Below are 16566 nucleotides of genomic sequence, written 5' to 3'. Positions count from 1 at the left end.
GCTAACACTTAAAGAGGTAGTGTTGAGCAAACTCGTGAGCCGAAAGGTAGGTAAATCCCCTGGTCCTCATGGAATGTATCATAGGGAAATGAAAGAAATGGTGGAAGTTATAGTGGAAGCACTTGAGATAATTTGCCAAAATTCTCTAGACACTGGTCAGGTCCCGCCAGATTGGAAGGCAGTGAATGTCATGCCACTGTTTAAAAAACGATATGGATAGAAGGCAGGTTAGGCTGGTTAGATTTAGGTCTTTAGTTGGGAAAATGCGTGAAGCGTTAAGGAAGAAATAGCTGGACATCTGGATAGAAATGGTTCTATCAGGCAGACGCAGCATGGATTCAGGAAGGGCAGGTCCTGTTTGACAAACGTACTCTTCTTTGAGTATATAACAAGCACAATAGATGGAGTGAAACAGGTGGATGTTGTCTTATTGGATTCTAGAAGGCATTCAATACGGTGCCACATAAAATAATTATCCTTCAGATAAGGATGCATGAAGTTAGGGGTAACTGGTTGACCAATAGAAGGCAGAGAGTTGGGATAAATGGGTCTTTCTCTGGTTGCCAATCAGTGGTGAGCAGAGTACTGCAGGGGTCAGTGCTGGGCCCACAACAGTTCACAATATACATTAATGATTTGGAAGAGTGGACCAAGTGTGGTGTTAATGTGATACTGGGAAATGCAAGGTCATCCACTTTGAAAGGAAAAAAGAGTCATATTATTATATGCATGGCGAAGATTGTGGCATGGTTTTGTGCAGAGGGTGAATGAATCACAAAAGGTTGGTTTGCAGGTGGAACAGGTTATCAAGAAGGCAAGTGGATTGTTGGCCTTCATTGCTGGAGGGATTGAACGTAAGAGCGGAAGGTTATGCTGCCACTGTAGAGGGTACTAGTGACGCTGCACCTGGAGTACCACATGCAGTTCTGGTCTCCCTATTTGAGAAAAGATATACTGCCTTGGGAGGTGTTGCAGAGGAGGTTTACCAGGTTGATTGCGGGCATGAGGGATTTAGCCTAGGAGGAGCGACTGAGTACCCTGGGACTATTTTCACTGTAATTCATTAGAATGAGAGGGGATCTTATAGAAACACATAAAATTATGATATGGATAGATTAGATCGGGGCAGGAAAGATGTTTCCTCTGCTGGATGAGACAAGAACTAGGGAACAAAGCCTCAAGATTCAGGGGACTGGGTGTACGATGGAGATGAAGAGGAAATGCTTTTGGGAGAGAGTCGTGAATCTGTGGAATTCTCCACCCAGGGAAGCAGTGGAGAATACTTCAACAAATATATTTAAGATACAGTTTGGTAGATTTTTGCATAGGAGGGAATTAGGGGTTATGGGGAAAAGGCAGGAAAGAGGAGCTGAGTCCACGGCCAGATCAGCCATGATCTGATTGAATTACAGAGCAAGTTCGATGGGCCAGATGGCCTCCTCCTGCTCCTATTTCTTATGTTCTTATCTTCCATTATTTAAACTTAAATACAATTGGAATAAAGGCTGGCATTATCTACGGTGGCCATTACACTTCTGGGTTGCTGCAAAGTTTCCTCCAGTCATCTAGGCAGAAAAATCCACCATCCTCAAATGATCTGGCTTGTGTGTGACAGCAGACCAGTGACTGTGGCTCACTCTTAACAACCTTCCACCTGAAATATGCTGGGAATCTCCCAGTTCACATTATGAGCTTCTAAGTTACCAACATGTTTCTTTACAATGAGCTCCTGAAGGTCTCCTCTCTCCATTCCAGTCCTTTGCCCATTCTCTGTGCCCCCCTGAATCACCAGCTCTCACTTCCCTTTTAGAAATGATTATAAACTCTGCAACTCATTGCAACATCCATGTTCTCATGACTTATGCATCAATAAATCTCTCCTTACCTCTGTCATCTTGCCAACAATCAGTGAGTTAAGCCCTCCTATTGCTGGCTCATTGACTGCTGGAAATATTTAGGTCCATCTCAGCTCTTCCAAACACATAATTTTGTGGGAGTCCAAGCGATGACCTCCCCTCTGTTCTGTTGTCTCTCTCTCTCCTCAAAATTAAAACTGCTCATCCCCGATGCGAGTTAAACTCAACCCCATTCGTCTCTCTCCTGTACCCACAGTCACTGTTGCAGACATCAGATCAGTCTTACAGAGGTTGAACCATGGAAAGCAGCTGGCCTGGATGGAGTCCCTGGCCAGTCTTTTGATCCTGCACAGATCAGCTGGCAGGGGTATTTGGAAACATTTTTATCCTCTCCCTCATTCTGTCTGAGTTTCCCACCTGCTTTAAGAAGAACACTGTTATCCCGGTAGTAAAGAGAAAACAGTTAACGTGCCTCAATGACAGCCACCTGGTGGCTCTGACATCCACCATCATGAAGTTTTTCAAGAGGCTGGTCATGGCACACATCAACTCAGCCTCCAGGCAGACTTGAGCCACTGAAATTCGCCAACCAGTGAGAAAAGTCTGCAGTGGTTGTGACCTCCTCACCCTATGCTCAGCTCCAGAGCATCTGAATAGTAAAAAAACACCAACATCAGCATACTATTTATTGCCTGCAGCCCCATCTTCAATACCACAATTCCAAGCAAACTTATCTCCAAACTCCAAGACCTGGGAGTCAACACCTCCCTTTGCAATTAGATCCTTGACGTCCTGAACAACAGACCACAATAAGCAAGGACAGGCAGCAACACCTCTGCCACAATTTTCCTCGACACTAGTGTCCCACAAGGCTGCGTCCTCAGCCCCATACTTTACTGCATTATCAGATTCTGCTCTAACTCCATCTACAAGTTTGCAGATGATACCACCATGGTGGACTGAATCTCAAAAACAACTAATTGCAATACAAGAAGGAGATAGAGAACCTCGTGGCATGGTCTCTTCACAACAACCTGTCCCTCAATGTCAGCAAAACAAACGAGCTGGTCATCAACTTCAGGAAGCGGGCAGTGCACTGCCCTTGTTTAAATCAATGGTGATGAGGTCAAGAGGGTGAAGGGTTTCAAGTTCATTGGAGTGACCATCACAAGAAGCCTGTCCTGATCTAACCACAGAGATGCAGTGGTAAAGAAAGCACACCAGTACGTCTATTTCCTCCAGAGGCTCAGGAAATTCAGCATGTCCCCATTGACTCTCGCCAATTTTTATTGATGCTCAATAGAAAGCATCCTATCCAGATGCATGTCGGCTTGGTACAGCAACTGCTCTGCCTGAGACTGAAAGAAACTGCAGGGAGTTGGAGACACAGCTCAGATCATCATAAAAAGCACCAGCCCCTCCATTGCCTCTGTCTACACTTCTCACTGCCTCGGTATAAAGCAGCCAACGTAATCAAAGACCCCACCCACCCCAGACATTAGCCCTTCACCACTCTCCCATTGGGCAAAAGATACAAAAGCCTGTAAGCACATACCATCAGGCTCGAGGACAGCTTCTAACCTGCTTCCCTCAGCTATTGAATGGTCCCCGCGCACAATAAGAATGGATTCTTGACCTGACAAACTTCCTCATTATGGCCTTGCAACTTAGTGCCTGCCTGCACTGCACGTTCTCTGCAGCTGCAACGGTTTATTCTGCATTGTTATTGCTTTTCTCGTGTACTCCCTCGATGTACTGATGTGATGAAATGATCTGTATGGATGGCATACAAAACAAATTTTTCACTGTACCTCGCTACATGTGGCAATAATAAACCAATTTATTAATTTTCCAATTTAATTGTTACTCTATTCACCAGACGCACTGATATTCTGCAGGAGCGGCAGACGGTGACCGCCATGTGTGCCGTCTGCAAATGCAGCGAAACCCATCAGTATCACCACACGCATCAACTGAAGGGAACACGCGGAACTATTCTACTGCAATCCGTCTTGAAATGAACACTTACGGGTGCCATTGATTTCTATCCCATAACTGCAGTTCCCTGTTGTCTTGAAGACCGTCACGTTGACCATTTCACTGGAACCTGCTCCACGATTATTTGAGGCTGTGCAGTAATATTGATGGTGTCGGTGTTTGAAGGTTTGACAATGTAGATCCAGTTCACTGGTGTTCGAGACCTTTGAATCCACAGGCGGGGTCTTTTCATACCAGGTGTACTGAATGGGAAGGGATCCTTGGACAGACTCACAGGACACTGACACTGAGCCCCCGAGACGTGAGGCATTTGCTGGTGACAGAAATCCAAGCACAGGAACAGACACGGCTTCTGTGGTAAAGGATCAAATATTCAGACACTGAGTGAACATCTGAAAAAAAACGCAGAAAATGGTCGGCTATCTGTCACATGTTGGGTGGATTTAGGGAGAGAGTGTAACTGTGATTGGTTTCAGTGACCTGCTGCAGGAAGGGAACCCTTTGGCGCTGATACTTACACGGAGGGTGGGTCTGAGCCTGGGAAGCCGAGAATCCCCTGTAAGGTGGAGGTCGTCCGGAATTTAATGGTGGGACCTCATCAGAATTCATTTACTCTGCTTCCCACCGGGAATGTGCCGGCTGGAGCGGCTGGCTGCCGGGCGGTGGATGGTCAGTGGGTGCTGGGGTTGGGGGCTCGGAGCTCAGTTACGGGGACAGAGGGAGAGAGAGACCACGGGGTGGGGGATTGTGACTTATCTCTGAGGTGGGGGCGGGGAGCGGACTGGCCTGCTCCGGGAGGACTGAACGCAGTCTGTTGAACTCTGGGGATTGATTCACCTTTGATTATTTCCGAGGTATTTAGACCATGAGCAACACTTGTTTCTCACTTATCTGTTACTGTCGGATTATTAGTTTTAGTCTGAATGCAAACCTCTGACAGGGTGACATTTCCTACAGTCCAGAGGCAGGAAAATGTGCTGATCATCCCACTTGAAATCAGTGGCCAGTCAGTGGGACAGACCCCGTACTGGGTGAGAGCAACATGAGTGGAGTTTCCCGACCCCTGCCCGCTCCCCGCAGGACTCTGCACTGCTGCGGAGCCTCGGGATATCGGTGCTACCCTGACCCTTCCCAGAGAAAAAATGGATCAGACATTTCAGTGGAGACATGAAGCCAATCGCTGAGAAACGTACCGTCAGATACCACTAGATGTACGGTAAACATCGGATCCAGGCCAGGTGTTGTAATCCCACAGGTGTACCATCCTGTATCTCCAGAGTGAAGATCCTCCACAGTAACAGTAAATATTCCCCGTGCCGGGTTATCTGTGATTGACTCTCTTCCCCTCCGTCCGTGTTGACCGTTTGTTTCCACGATAACTGAATACTGGCGATCCCACCCACGGCACCAATACTTTGTGTGTGAGCGGTACCCATCTGTATAGTGACAATCGATTGTGATCGCTCTTCCCACAACTCCTCTCACATATTTCTCTGCCCACAACGCACCTGAAACTGAGGGGGAAATCATTCAGAGTTGAGCGGATAGGAAATTGTTTCATACAATGGGATAAATTTAAAGATAACATTAATATCGCTCCTTCTCACGTCCCCAGGGTGTGTCCCATCACTTCACAGCCAATGATCTCGGTCGGAAGTGCAGTCAGTGCGGTTACTGTGCCAGCTGTGTCAGTGCTCTCTCCCGGTGCCAGTACATTGTGGGGTCACTTCCCCCTCCAGAGACCTGAGCAGTGACCCTGGGCTCCCAGCGCAGGACTGAGGGAGTGCAGCAGTGTTGGAGGCACTGCTTTTCAATAACCCCAGTCCCCGTCCAGCCTCTCAGGTGCACACAAAGATCCCACGGTGCTCCTTCCTTCGGGGTGCTTCCGGGCGTGCTGGCCAACGCTCATCCTCAACCAACGCTTGGCCGCTGGTCCGATTCACTGTGTCGCTGCCTGTACTTCCCTTCGTTCTCGGTTGGATGTTGGGAGAGTCGGCAGATTCCCATTGCCGTTATCGAACCAGCCAACTATTGCCCTGTTCCCTCAGCGGGGTAACTGTTTCCTCCTCGGTCCCTCACCGCACTTCTGGGAGTTGAATCTCCCGGTCTTCGGAAAGGCGGGGCAGCCTCCTTTCCCCGGGATCCCGGCTCCCCGAGGTACTTTCAATGCAACGGGACCCGAGGATGGCGAGAGGCCGCGGGCTGAGGGAGACCGCGGTAAGGAGGGGCACGGGGGTCCGTGACTCAGTCTGGGACGCGGGCGGGTGCTTGTCAGGGGGAGAGGGGAAGGGCCATGCATGCAGAACACGTTGAACCCCTTCAATAAGGTCAGAGTCCCGGCCTCCTCCACACTGCCATGTTTTCCTCCTTGGCGAAACGGGAAGCAATTGATCATTGTCTGCGAATCATTCTGGTCAAAGTTGCAGTTTCAAAAAAAATAATATATACAGGTCGACTTTTGTCTTCATCGAACAGCATCCCAGAATTACCACACAGAAGGGGGCGTCCGGTTGGGGAATTGCTGAGTGATCTGATCCCACCTTCCAGTACTGGGTCTGTTCCCCTGATGGTCACAGCTCTTCAAGTACACATTCCAGGCTTTGTTTTAATATGGCGAGAGTTTCCGCCTTCACCACCTCTTCATCCAATGACTTCCAGACCCTCCCCAGACTCTGGGTCAAATAACTTTTCCCCATCTTCCCTGCAATCCATCTACCAATTTCTTTCAGTGTCCTCTGTTCTTTGACGCCTCAGCTATGGGAACACATTTCTCCCTGATCATTCCCTTAATACTCGCTGTACCTCCTTGAACGTCCTCAATAACACCAATGTCCTGCCTTCTTCCACAGTTACAAATATATTCTCAGACTGTAGAATAACATTCATGGTGAGCTCTGAACCTCTTTCCTCTGGTTCTGTTGCCTTGGAGTATCTGCACCATATTCAGTTGATATTTCGGTCCTGTCAAGTATCATTCAATGTGTAGTTAGAGAGTGGTGCAACAGTGGTTCAGTTGTTCATTTTTTGTCTGGAAATCCAGGCGTGATTTTAAATCCTGCCAGGATACAAGTGGAGTTTGAATCCAATTTGTTAAGTGCTTCTAGAATTATGGACGATGCAGCAGTATTGGTGATCAAGGAATCGTTGGATTGTTGTTGAGCCCAATGCCTCACGAATGTACTTCAGTGAAGGAAATCTATCATTTCTACCCAGTCTGGTTCACCTGTGACTCTCAAACCACCAACATGTGTTTGACTGGAAACTGCCCTCGTAAAGTGGCCTGGTAAGACACTGAGGTCAAGCGACTCCTACTCGGTGAGAATCAGTAACAAAATGACAAATTCTGTTTGGCTACGGGAGCAGAAGCATTATTGTGAGACATCGGTGAAGTAGACAAATTGACACGGTTAGAGGCAAAGAAAGTAAAGGAGGTGATCCCTTATTGCAAGAATAATGCAGCCGATCCGTCAGTCCATGGGGAACAGGGTCCAGAACAGAGGATCATAAAATGTTTCATCAACCGGAGTTTAAAGAGAAGTGATTGTGATCTGGAGGCCAATTATATTTGAAAGATTAATTCCACTGGTGCCTTCAATGAAACGGAGCAAGCATTGGAAATATTACATGCTTACCGAAGACTATGATTACCATTTGTCTGTGTCACTTGCGAAGACTTTGTAAATTAAATGTCCCTTTAAATTCACAATTCATTAAAGAATCTCAGAGATATTGAGGAATATATGTCTGGTAAAGAGGAGCAGAATAAAAAACATACAATGGAGTTCCATTTTCTACCTTTACACCAGAGTAGGACATACACAGTAAATGGTCGGGTCCTGGGGAGTGCTGTAGAACAGAGGGGGCTGTGAGTACAAGTACATGGTTCCTTAATTGTGGCGTCACATGTAGACTGGGTGGTGAAGGAGGCTTTTGGCACTTTAGCCTTCATCAGATAGGCCATTGAGGATTGAAATTGGGGTGTGATCGTGCAGTTGTGCAAGGCGTTGGTGAGGCCGCACTTGGAATATTGTGCTCAGTTTAAGTTACCCTGCTGGAGGAAAGGTTCCGTGAAGCTGGAAGGATTGCAGAGGAGATTCGCAAGGATATTGCCAGGACCCGGGGGACTGTGTTATGGTGAGTGGTTGAGCAGGTTGGGAGTTTATTTATTGCAGCTTTGGAGAATGAGGGGTGATCTTATAGAGGTGGAAAAATCATGAGTGGCATAGATAGGGTGAACAGAGTCGTTTTACCATGGTTGGGGAATCATACACGAGAGCACATAGGTTTTGTGTGAGAATGGAGAGATTTAATGGGAACCTGAGGGACAACACTTTTACCCAGATTGTGGTCAGTGTATGGGATGAGCGGCCAGGCGAAGTTGTTAAGGCAAGTATATTAACAACATTTAAAATGAACTTGGACAGGTGCTATGACAGGAAAAGTTTGGAGTGATGCAGGCCAAACGCGGGCAAATTTATGTCTCTGTGACCTTGACAAGTCTGGAACTATCTCTGCCGGGGAAACGGTGCACAAAACCCAAACGAACACTGATTATCGGGATGTCCTGCTCTGGCTGACACTCACCGGGCAGGGAACACATGAGAAGAATCGGAATCCACATTGTTTTATTCAGGGAGACCAGGCCAGAACATGTCAGTCACTCAGCTCTTAGTTCCGGAAGCAAAATATTACTCTAATAGAAAAGAGGAAGCAGGCAGCAGTAAATCAGATCATAAAAGGGCACGGCGGCAGCAGCAGTTTGACAAGTTACAATGTGAAGTTTTTTTTGGATAAATTTTACAAATAATTCTGCATCAATTCTGGAAATGGTGAAATGCTGAGAGTTAAAATTTTAGTCGGAATTTATGAGAGCAGCCCTGGAAATAGTTCATGGTGAAGGGTTAAATGTGTAATAAAAACATTATTTTTAAAATCTACTTACATTACTGTTGAACGTGAGCACTGTGCAAACACTCCAGAGGCACTGGGTATGTGAACTAGAGCCACAGATGAAACAGCTCATGCAGAACTTGTTCACAGCTGGGGGAGTATCTGAGCTCACAGTCCGAGTCAATGCAAAACCTCCTTTCCTCTGTGGTGGTGCCGCCCATTTCACCCCCCACTGGGACATCCCACTTGGTCTGGGATGGAGTGGGGAACTGCCGCAATATGTCAGATCCCCTAACAGGGGTCAGGGGCCACCAATAATGTCACTGGATGTGCCAATTATCTGCGAGCAACTGCTGGCCACACTTCCCCAGATTTGTGATCTATTCTTAAGCATGGAACGGCTGTTATCTCTGTACTCAGAGCCTGTTGGCACAGAACAATGACAAATTGCTTTAAAAATGTCTTAATCTTTGAAAAGCCAATTCAGTGGGATTATCCATTCACCATGGGTGCAATCCCGGTGTGGTTAATTCACAGAGTTCACAGATCATTAAATTGTACTGCACAAAAACAGGACCTTGGGCCCAACTGGTCCATGCCGACCAAGATGCCCCATCCAAGCTTGTCCCATTTGCCGGCATTTGTCCCATAACCATCTAAACCCTTCCAATTTATGTAGCTGTCCAACTGTCTTTTAATAGTTGTTATTGGATTTGCCTCAAACACTTCCTCTGGCATCTCATTCCACATTCACCACCTTGTGTGCAAAGGAAGTTTCTCCTCAAGATGCTATTAAATCCTTCCACTCTCATCATAAACGTATGCCCTCTAGTTCTTGATTTCCCAACTTTGGCACAACAACTGAGTGCATTCACCCTACCTCTGCCCCTCTCGATGTTGTTGAACCGAATGATCCCCATGTTAACAGGAGGTGTTAAGTGGACGACTCCTGCATTAAGTCATAAACCACGGAGACTGGATAGGTCAAACATGGATTAACATCTACACTCCAACAAGGTAAACATGGATACTGGGAAATTGGCAGCCCCTCTATCATTAATGGGGAAGGTGAGTGAAGGTATGCTGGGTTAGGGGAGGGGAGGTAAAAGCAGTGGGGACACTGACAGCCCTCTTCTTGGATGAATGAACCAGGACAGATGAAGTCTGCGGAGAGCTTCAATGCAAGGGGTGATCGTTGTCATGAGTGAAGCCTAATGGTGAAATAATCCCTTGGGTTTACAGAGCCATTTTGAATTAGTACATCTTGCAACAGGGTTAGTCAAGGAAATTAAAGGCTGGCATGTCTTAAATCAGGAGTAGTGAAAATTCTTCGGTACATGACTTCCTGGCATGGAATTGATTAGAATTTGTCAGCATGGCTAGTTACTGGGTAGGTCCTGTCTTACAAATTTGATTGAACATTTTTGAAGAGTTGATGAAGATGACTGATGAGTATAGAGCAGTGCATGTTGCTGAAAAGCACCTTGGTAAAGCATTTCACAAGCTCAGTCATGTAAAGCTGATCCAGAAAATTAGGTCAGATGAGATCCACAGTGAGTTGGTAAGTTAGATACAAATTTGTCCTGGTCATTGCTGACAGCAGATAGTGATGGAGGTGTTCTCTCCTGATTGAAGGTCTGTGACCAGTGGTATTCCACCATGATCAGTGTTCGAACCTCTGTTGTTTGCCAAATTACTTTATGACTCAGATGAAAATCTAGGCGGTGTAAAATTTATCTTGCAGATGACACAGAAATTGGTGGAGCTGTGAATAGCGAGGACGTTTGTCAAAGGATACAGCAGATTATGGATCACATGGAAATCTGGGTGGAGAGATGGAAGATGGAGTTTAATCCAAGTGTGAGGTGGTACATTTTGGGAGGTCAAATGCAAGTAGAAGCACACAGTAAGTGGAACATTGATGTAGAGAGGCACCTTGGGGTGCAAGTCCCAAGATTCCTAAAAGTGTCAACACAAGTGGATAGGGTGGTGAAGAAGGCTTACGGCATGATGCCTTCATCAGTTGGGGAATTGAGCATAGAAGTTGGCATATCATGGTACAGCTGCATGAAACTTTGGGAAGGCCTGGATTGGAGTGTATTAGTGATAAGGGTGGTTGGATAAACTTGGATTGACATCTCTGGAGCATCGCAGGCTGAGGCCCAACCCAATATAAATGCATAAAATGCTGCTGTAATTATTTGTGTCAATCTAAAATGAACATTTATTCAGTTTGAGCACATTTCTAGCCCATGGATTAACATCTCAAGTGCCAACGAGCAATGGAACAACATATTGGGTGATGATAAAATAAGTTAGCAGCATCTTGCTGTGGTCAACAGGGAGAGAAACTGTAAAGAGGATGTGTTACTTTTCATAGCATAAATGCATGTAGAAAGCCATGAATGTACAATGACTCTTGCAGCTACGAAATGAGGGTGTTATTTGTAAGTGGGAGAAGCTAAACTGCATTTAGCAGCATAGCTTATGGACTTACAAATATTTGGTGATAACTTTCACATGAGATGATCGATTGGATCGATTGGTCAGTGATCAATGACCTTGGAACTAATAAATGAGAAGATTATTTACAAATGGGAGAAGCTAAACTGCATTATAGCGGCATTGATTACATCGAACACAGAACATAAAGCAGCACACACAGGAATAGGCCCTTGGGATAGGTTGGTTTCCGACAAGAGATGCTTGTTAAGTGGGAGGCCTTCAAAAGTGAAACACTGAGAGTACAGCATCTACATGTTCCTGTTAGAAGAAAAGGCAAACTAACAGGTTTAGGTAATCTTGGTTATTGAGGGATATTGAGGTACTTGTAAAGAAAAATAAGGAGGCATATATGATGTATAGGCAGTTAGGAACAGGTGAAGCACTTGAGGAGTGCAAGAAGTGCAAGAGAACACAGCAGAGAAATGAGGAGGGTTAAAAGATGACATCAGATTGCTGTAGCAGTCAAGATGAAAAAGAATCACAAGGGTTTCTAAAGTTTTTATTAAGAGCATAAGAGACAAAATTGTTCCTCTTGCAGATCAGCATGGACATCTATGCATAGAGCCGAAAGAAATGGCGGAGATCTTAAATGAACTTTTTGCCTCTTGTTTTAACTCAAGAGACAGACACAGAGTCTATGGATCTGAGGGAAAAGAGTCATCAGGTCATGGACGGCACCCGGACTATGGAAGACGAGGTGCTTGCTGTCTTGAAGTGAATTTGGGTGAATAAATCCACAAAGTGTGACGAGGTGCCCCCTTAGACCTTGTGCCAGGCTCGTGCAGGAATTGCTGGGGCCCTGGCAGAGATATTTCGAACATACTTAGCCACTGGTGAGGTGCTGGAGGACTGAGGATAGCTAATGTTGTTCTGTTTTTTCAGAAAGTCTCTGAGAATAAGCCGGGAAATTATAGGCCAGTGAGCCTGATGACAGTTGTGGGTAAATTATTGGAAGTTATTCTAAGTGACAAGATACATAAGCATTTGGATAGACAGGGCCCGATTAGGGATAGTCAACATGGCTTTGTGTGTGGCAGGTCATGTCCAACCAATCTTATAGAGTTTGCTGAGGAGGTTACCAGGAATGTTGATCAGGTGCAGGCGGTAGGCATTGTCCACATGGACTTTAGCAAGGCCTTTGACAATGTCCCACATGGGAGCCTGGTAGAGTAGGTTAAGTTGCATTCAGGATCAAGTGGTGAAATAGATTCAATGTTGGCTTTGTGGAGAAGACAGCGAGTGGTGGTAGATCATTGTCTCTCTGATTGGAGGCCTGTGACTAGTGCTGTGCCGCAGGGATTGGTGCTGGGCTCGTTCTTTATTATGTATATTAGTGATAATGTGATAAACTGGATCAGCAAATTTGCAGATGACACCAAGGTTGGGGGCACAGTGGATAGTGAGGAAGGCTATCAAAGCTTACAAAGTGATCTGGACCAGCTGGGAATGTTGGCTGAAACATGGCAGATGAAAGTTAATGCAGTCAAGTGTGAGGTGATGCACTTTGGGAGGATAAACCAGGGTAAGACTTGCATAGTGAATGGTCGGGCACTGAGGTGTTCAGTAGAACAAAGGGACCTGGGAATACAGATCCATAATTCCTTGAAAGTGGCATCACAGGCAGATAGGGGTGTAAAGAGAGCTTTTGGCACATTGGCCTTCATAAATCAGGGCATCGAGTACAGGAGTTGGGATGTTATGTTGAAGTTGTGTCAGACGTTGATGAGGCCATACATAGAGAATTGTTTGCAGTTCTGGTCAGCTACCTACAGGAAAGATATCAATGAGCTTGAAAGGGTGCAGAGAAAATTTACACACATGTTGCTGGGACTTGAGGACAGGGGTGGCTTGAATATGTTAGGACTTTATTCTTCAGAATGCAGGAGAATGAGGGGAGACCTGAAAGAGATATAAAAAATTATGAGGGGTAGAGATAGGGTGAATGCATGTAGGCTTTTTCCCCGATTGTTGTGTTAAACTAGAAGGTCATAGGTTTAGGGTGATAGGTGAAATATTTACGGAGAATCTGAGGGGGATCTACTCCACTCAGAGGGTGGTGCGAGTGTGGATTGAGCTGTCAATGGAAGAGGTAGATGCAAGTTGAATGGTGACATTTCAGCGACGTTTGGAAAGGTACATGCATGAGAATGGTATGGAGGGCTATGGTCTGGGTACAGGTAGATGGGACTGGGCAGAAAACCAGGCTGGTGGACTAGATGGGACAAAGGGCCTGTTTCTGTGCTGCAGTGATCTTTGACTCTATTACTTGGCTGTCACAAGGGCAGTATTAGCTGCTTGATGTTCTGGTGTTAAGATGTTTTAAAAGGGAGAGGGAAGGAGGGAAAAGAGGTGAATGGGGAATGGCATTGCTAATCAGGAGTAGTATCACGACTGCAAAAATGGAGGAAGGAGTGGAGGGATCATCTACTGAGTGGATTCACCATACTGGATCTAGTACGAGACAATGAACCTCTTTGGTGACAGACCTCTCGGTGGGTGAGCATTTTGGAGATAAAGACCACAAGTCCCTGACCCTTAGCATAGCCATGGCAAAGTATGCTTATAAGAGTTAGAAGGAGACATCAGACGGTCTTGGTGAATAGGATTAAGGAAAACCCCAAGGGGTTCTACACCTACATGAAGAACAAGAGGATGACTAAGGTGAGGGTAGGATCACTCAGGGATAAAGGGTGAAACATGTGCCTGGAGGCGGAGGAGGTAAAGGAGGTCCATAATGGATACTTTGCTTCAGTATTCACCAGGGAGAGGGACTTTGATGAATATGAGGTCAGCGTAGAACAGGTTAATGTGCTGGAGTATGTCAACTTTAAGAAAGAGGCAGTGTTAGACCTTATGAACAACATTAGGATAGATAAGTCCCTGGAGCCAGACGTGATATACCCCAATTCACTACAGGAAGCCATGCAAGAGATTGCAGGGGCATTGATGATGATCTTTGCATCCTCCCTGGCCACAGGAGTGGTATCAGAGGATTGGAGGAGTGCAAATGTTGTTCCGTTGTTCAAGAAGGGTAATAGGGATAATCCTGGGAATTATAGACCAGTGAGTCTTACATTAATGGTGGACAAACTGTTTGAGATGATTCTTAGGGACAGGATTTATAAGCATTTGGAAAAGCATAGTCTTATTCGGGATATTCTGCACGGTTTTGTCAGGTTAAGTTCATGACTCATGCGTCTGATTGAGTTTTTCAGGAGGTGACAAAACAAATTGATGAATGTTGAGCAGTGGATGTAGCCTACATGGATTTTAGTAAGGCATTTGCCAAGGTTCTCCATGGTCAGCTCATCCAGAAAGTCATGAGGCATGGGATCCATGGAGACTTGGCTGTGTGGATTCGGAAGTGGTCTGGGATGGAGTTGGGAACTGTTGCAATATCTCAGATCCCCTAACAGGGGTCAGGGGCGACCAGTAACATCACTGGATGTACCGATTATGTGCGAGCAACAGCTGGCCACATTTCCACAGGATTGTGATATATCCTTAAGCATGGAACGGCTGTTATCTCTGTGCTCAGAGCCTGTTGGCACTGAACAATGACACCACCAATGACAAATTGCTTTAAAAACATCTTAATCTTTGAAAAGCCCATTCAGTGGAATTATGCATTAACCAGGGGTACAATACCGGTGTGGTCAGTTCACAAAGGTCATTGAGTCATTCAACACAGAAACAGGACCTTGGGCCCAACTGGTCCATGCCGACCAAGATGCCCCATCCAAGCTTGTCCCATCTGCCAGCATTTGGCCCTTAACTTTCTAAACCTTTCCAATCCATGCAGCTGTCCAACTGTCTTTGAATAGTTGTTATTATACTTGCCTCAACCACTTCCTCTGGCAGCTCATTCCACGGACACCACCCTGTGTGTAAAGAAAGTTGCTCCTCAAGATGTTATTAAATCTTTCCCCTCTCACCTTAAACGTATGCCCTCTAGTTCTTGATTTCCCAACTCTGGCACAACAGCTGAGTGCATTCACCCTATCTCTGCCCCTCATGATGTTGTTGAACCAAATGGAACCCATGTTAACAGGAAATGTTAAGCAGACAACTCCTGTATGAAGTCATAAATCACGGAGACTGGTTAGGTCACACATGAATTAACATCTACACTCTAATAAGGTGAACATGTATAGTGGGAAATTGGCAGCCCCTGTACCATTAACTGGGAAGGTGAGTGAAGGTATGCTGGGTTAGGGGAGGGCACCGACAACTTTCTCCTTGGAAGATGAAGTCTGCGGAGAGCTTCAGTACAAGGGGTAATAGTTGTCATGAGTGAAGCCTAATGGTGAAATAATCCCTTGGGTTTACAGAACAGTTTTGAATTGGTACATCTTGCAACGGGGTTAGTCAAGGAAATTAAAGGCTGGCAAGACTTAACCAGTAGTGGTGAAAGTTCTTCGGTACAGGACTTACTGGCATGGACTTCATTAGAAATTGTCAGCATGGCTATTTACTGGGCAGGTCCTGTCTCACAAATTTGATTGAGCTTTCTTGAGGAGGTGGTGAAGATGACTGATGAGGATAGAACAGTGCATGTTGCCAACAAACACTTTGAGAAAGTCAGATTAAGTCACATGGGATCCACAGTGAGTTGGTCAGGTGGATACAAATTTGGCTTGGCCATAGATGGCAGCGGATAGTGGTGGAGGTGTGTTTTCCTGATTGGAGGTCTGTGACCAGTGGTATTCCACAAGAATCAGCGCTCAGACTTCTGTTGTTTGCCAAATATCTGCATGACTTAGATGAAATTGTGCGTGGTGTGATAATTAAGCTTGCAGATGGCACAGAAATTGGTGGAGCTGTGAATAGTGAGGACGTTTGTCAAAGGATACAGCAGAACATAGATCACTTGGAAATCTGGGTGGAGAGATGGAAGATGGAGTTTAATCCAAGTGTCAGGTGGTACATTTGGGAGATCAAATGCATTTGGAATGTCTACAGAAATTGACAGTGCCCTTTGGAACATTGATGTACAGAGGCACCTTGGGTTGTAAGTGCTGAGCTCCCTGAAAGTGTCGACACAAGTGGATAGGATGGTAAAGAAACGTAGGGCATGACTGCCTTCATCAGTTGGGGAATTGAGTATAAAGGTTGGCAAATCATGTTACAGCTGCATGAAACTGCTGTAAGGCCTGGATTGGAGTGTATTAGTGATAAGGGTAGTTGGATAAACTTGGACTGATGTCTCTGGAGCATCACAGGCTGAGGCACAACCCAATATAAATTCATAAAATGCTGCTGCAATTATTTGTTCAACCTAAAATGAACATTTATTCAGTTTGAGCACATTTCTAGC

General features: G+C 45.7%; 2 protein-coding genes across 2 annotated transcripts in view; one reads left to right on the top strand and one right to left on the bottom strand.

Moving 5' to 3' along the window:
• LOC127581022 (polymeric immunoglobulin receptor-like) overlaps positions 1 to 16566 on the top strand; it is a 271890-nt gene that overhangs the window by 114004 nt on the left and 141320 nt on the right. The window lies entirely within an intron of this gene.
• LOC127580798 (polymeric immunoglobulin receptor-like) overlaps positions 1 to 16566 on the bottom strand; it is a 60692-nt gene that overhangs the window by 24607 nt on the left and 19519 nt on the right. Inside the window, exons 5-6 of the mRNA XM_052034696.1 lie at positions 5048 to 5368; positions 3886 to 4206 (exon numbers count right to left, since the gene is read on the bottom strand). Coding sequence (XP_051890656.1) covers positions 3886 to 4206; positions 5048 to 5368 — 642 coding nt within the window. The remainder of the gene's footprint in view (positions 1 to 3885; positions 4207 to 5047; positions 5369 to 16566) is intronic.

This window comes from Pristis pectinata, chromosome 20 (assembly GCF_009764475.1).
Source record: "Pristis pectinata isolate sPriPec2 chromosome 20, sPriPec2.1.pri, whole genome shotgun sequence".
Classification (NCBI taxonomy): Eukaryota; Metazoa; Chordata; class Chondrichthyes; order Rhinopristiformes; family Pristidae; genus Pristis; species Pristis pectinata.
The sequence above is the reverse complement of the archived record's forward strand: the minus strand, read 5'-3'. Positions and strand labels throughout refer to the sequence as shown.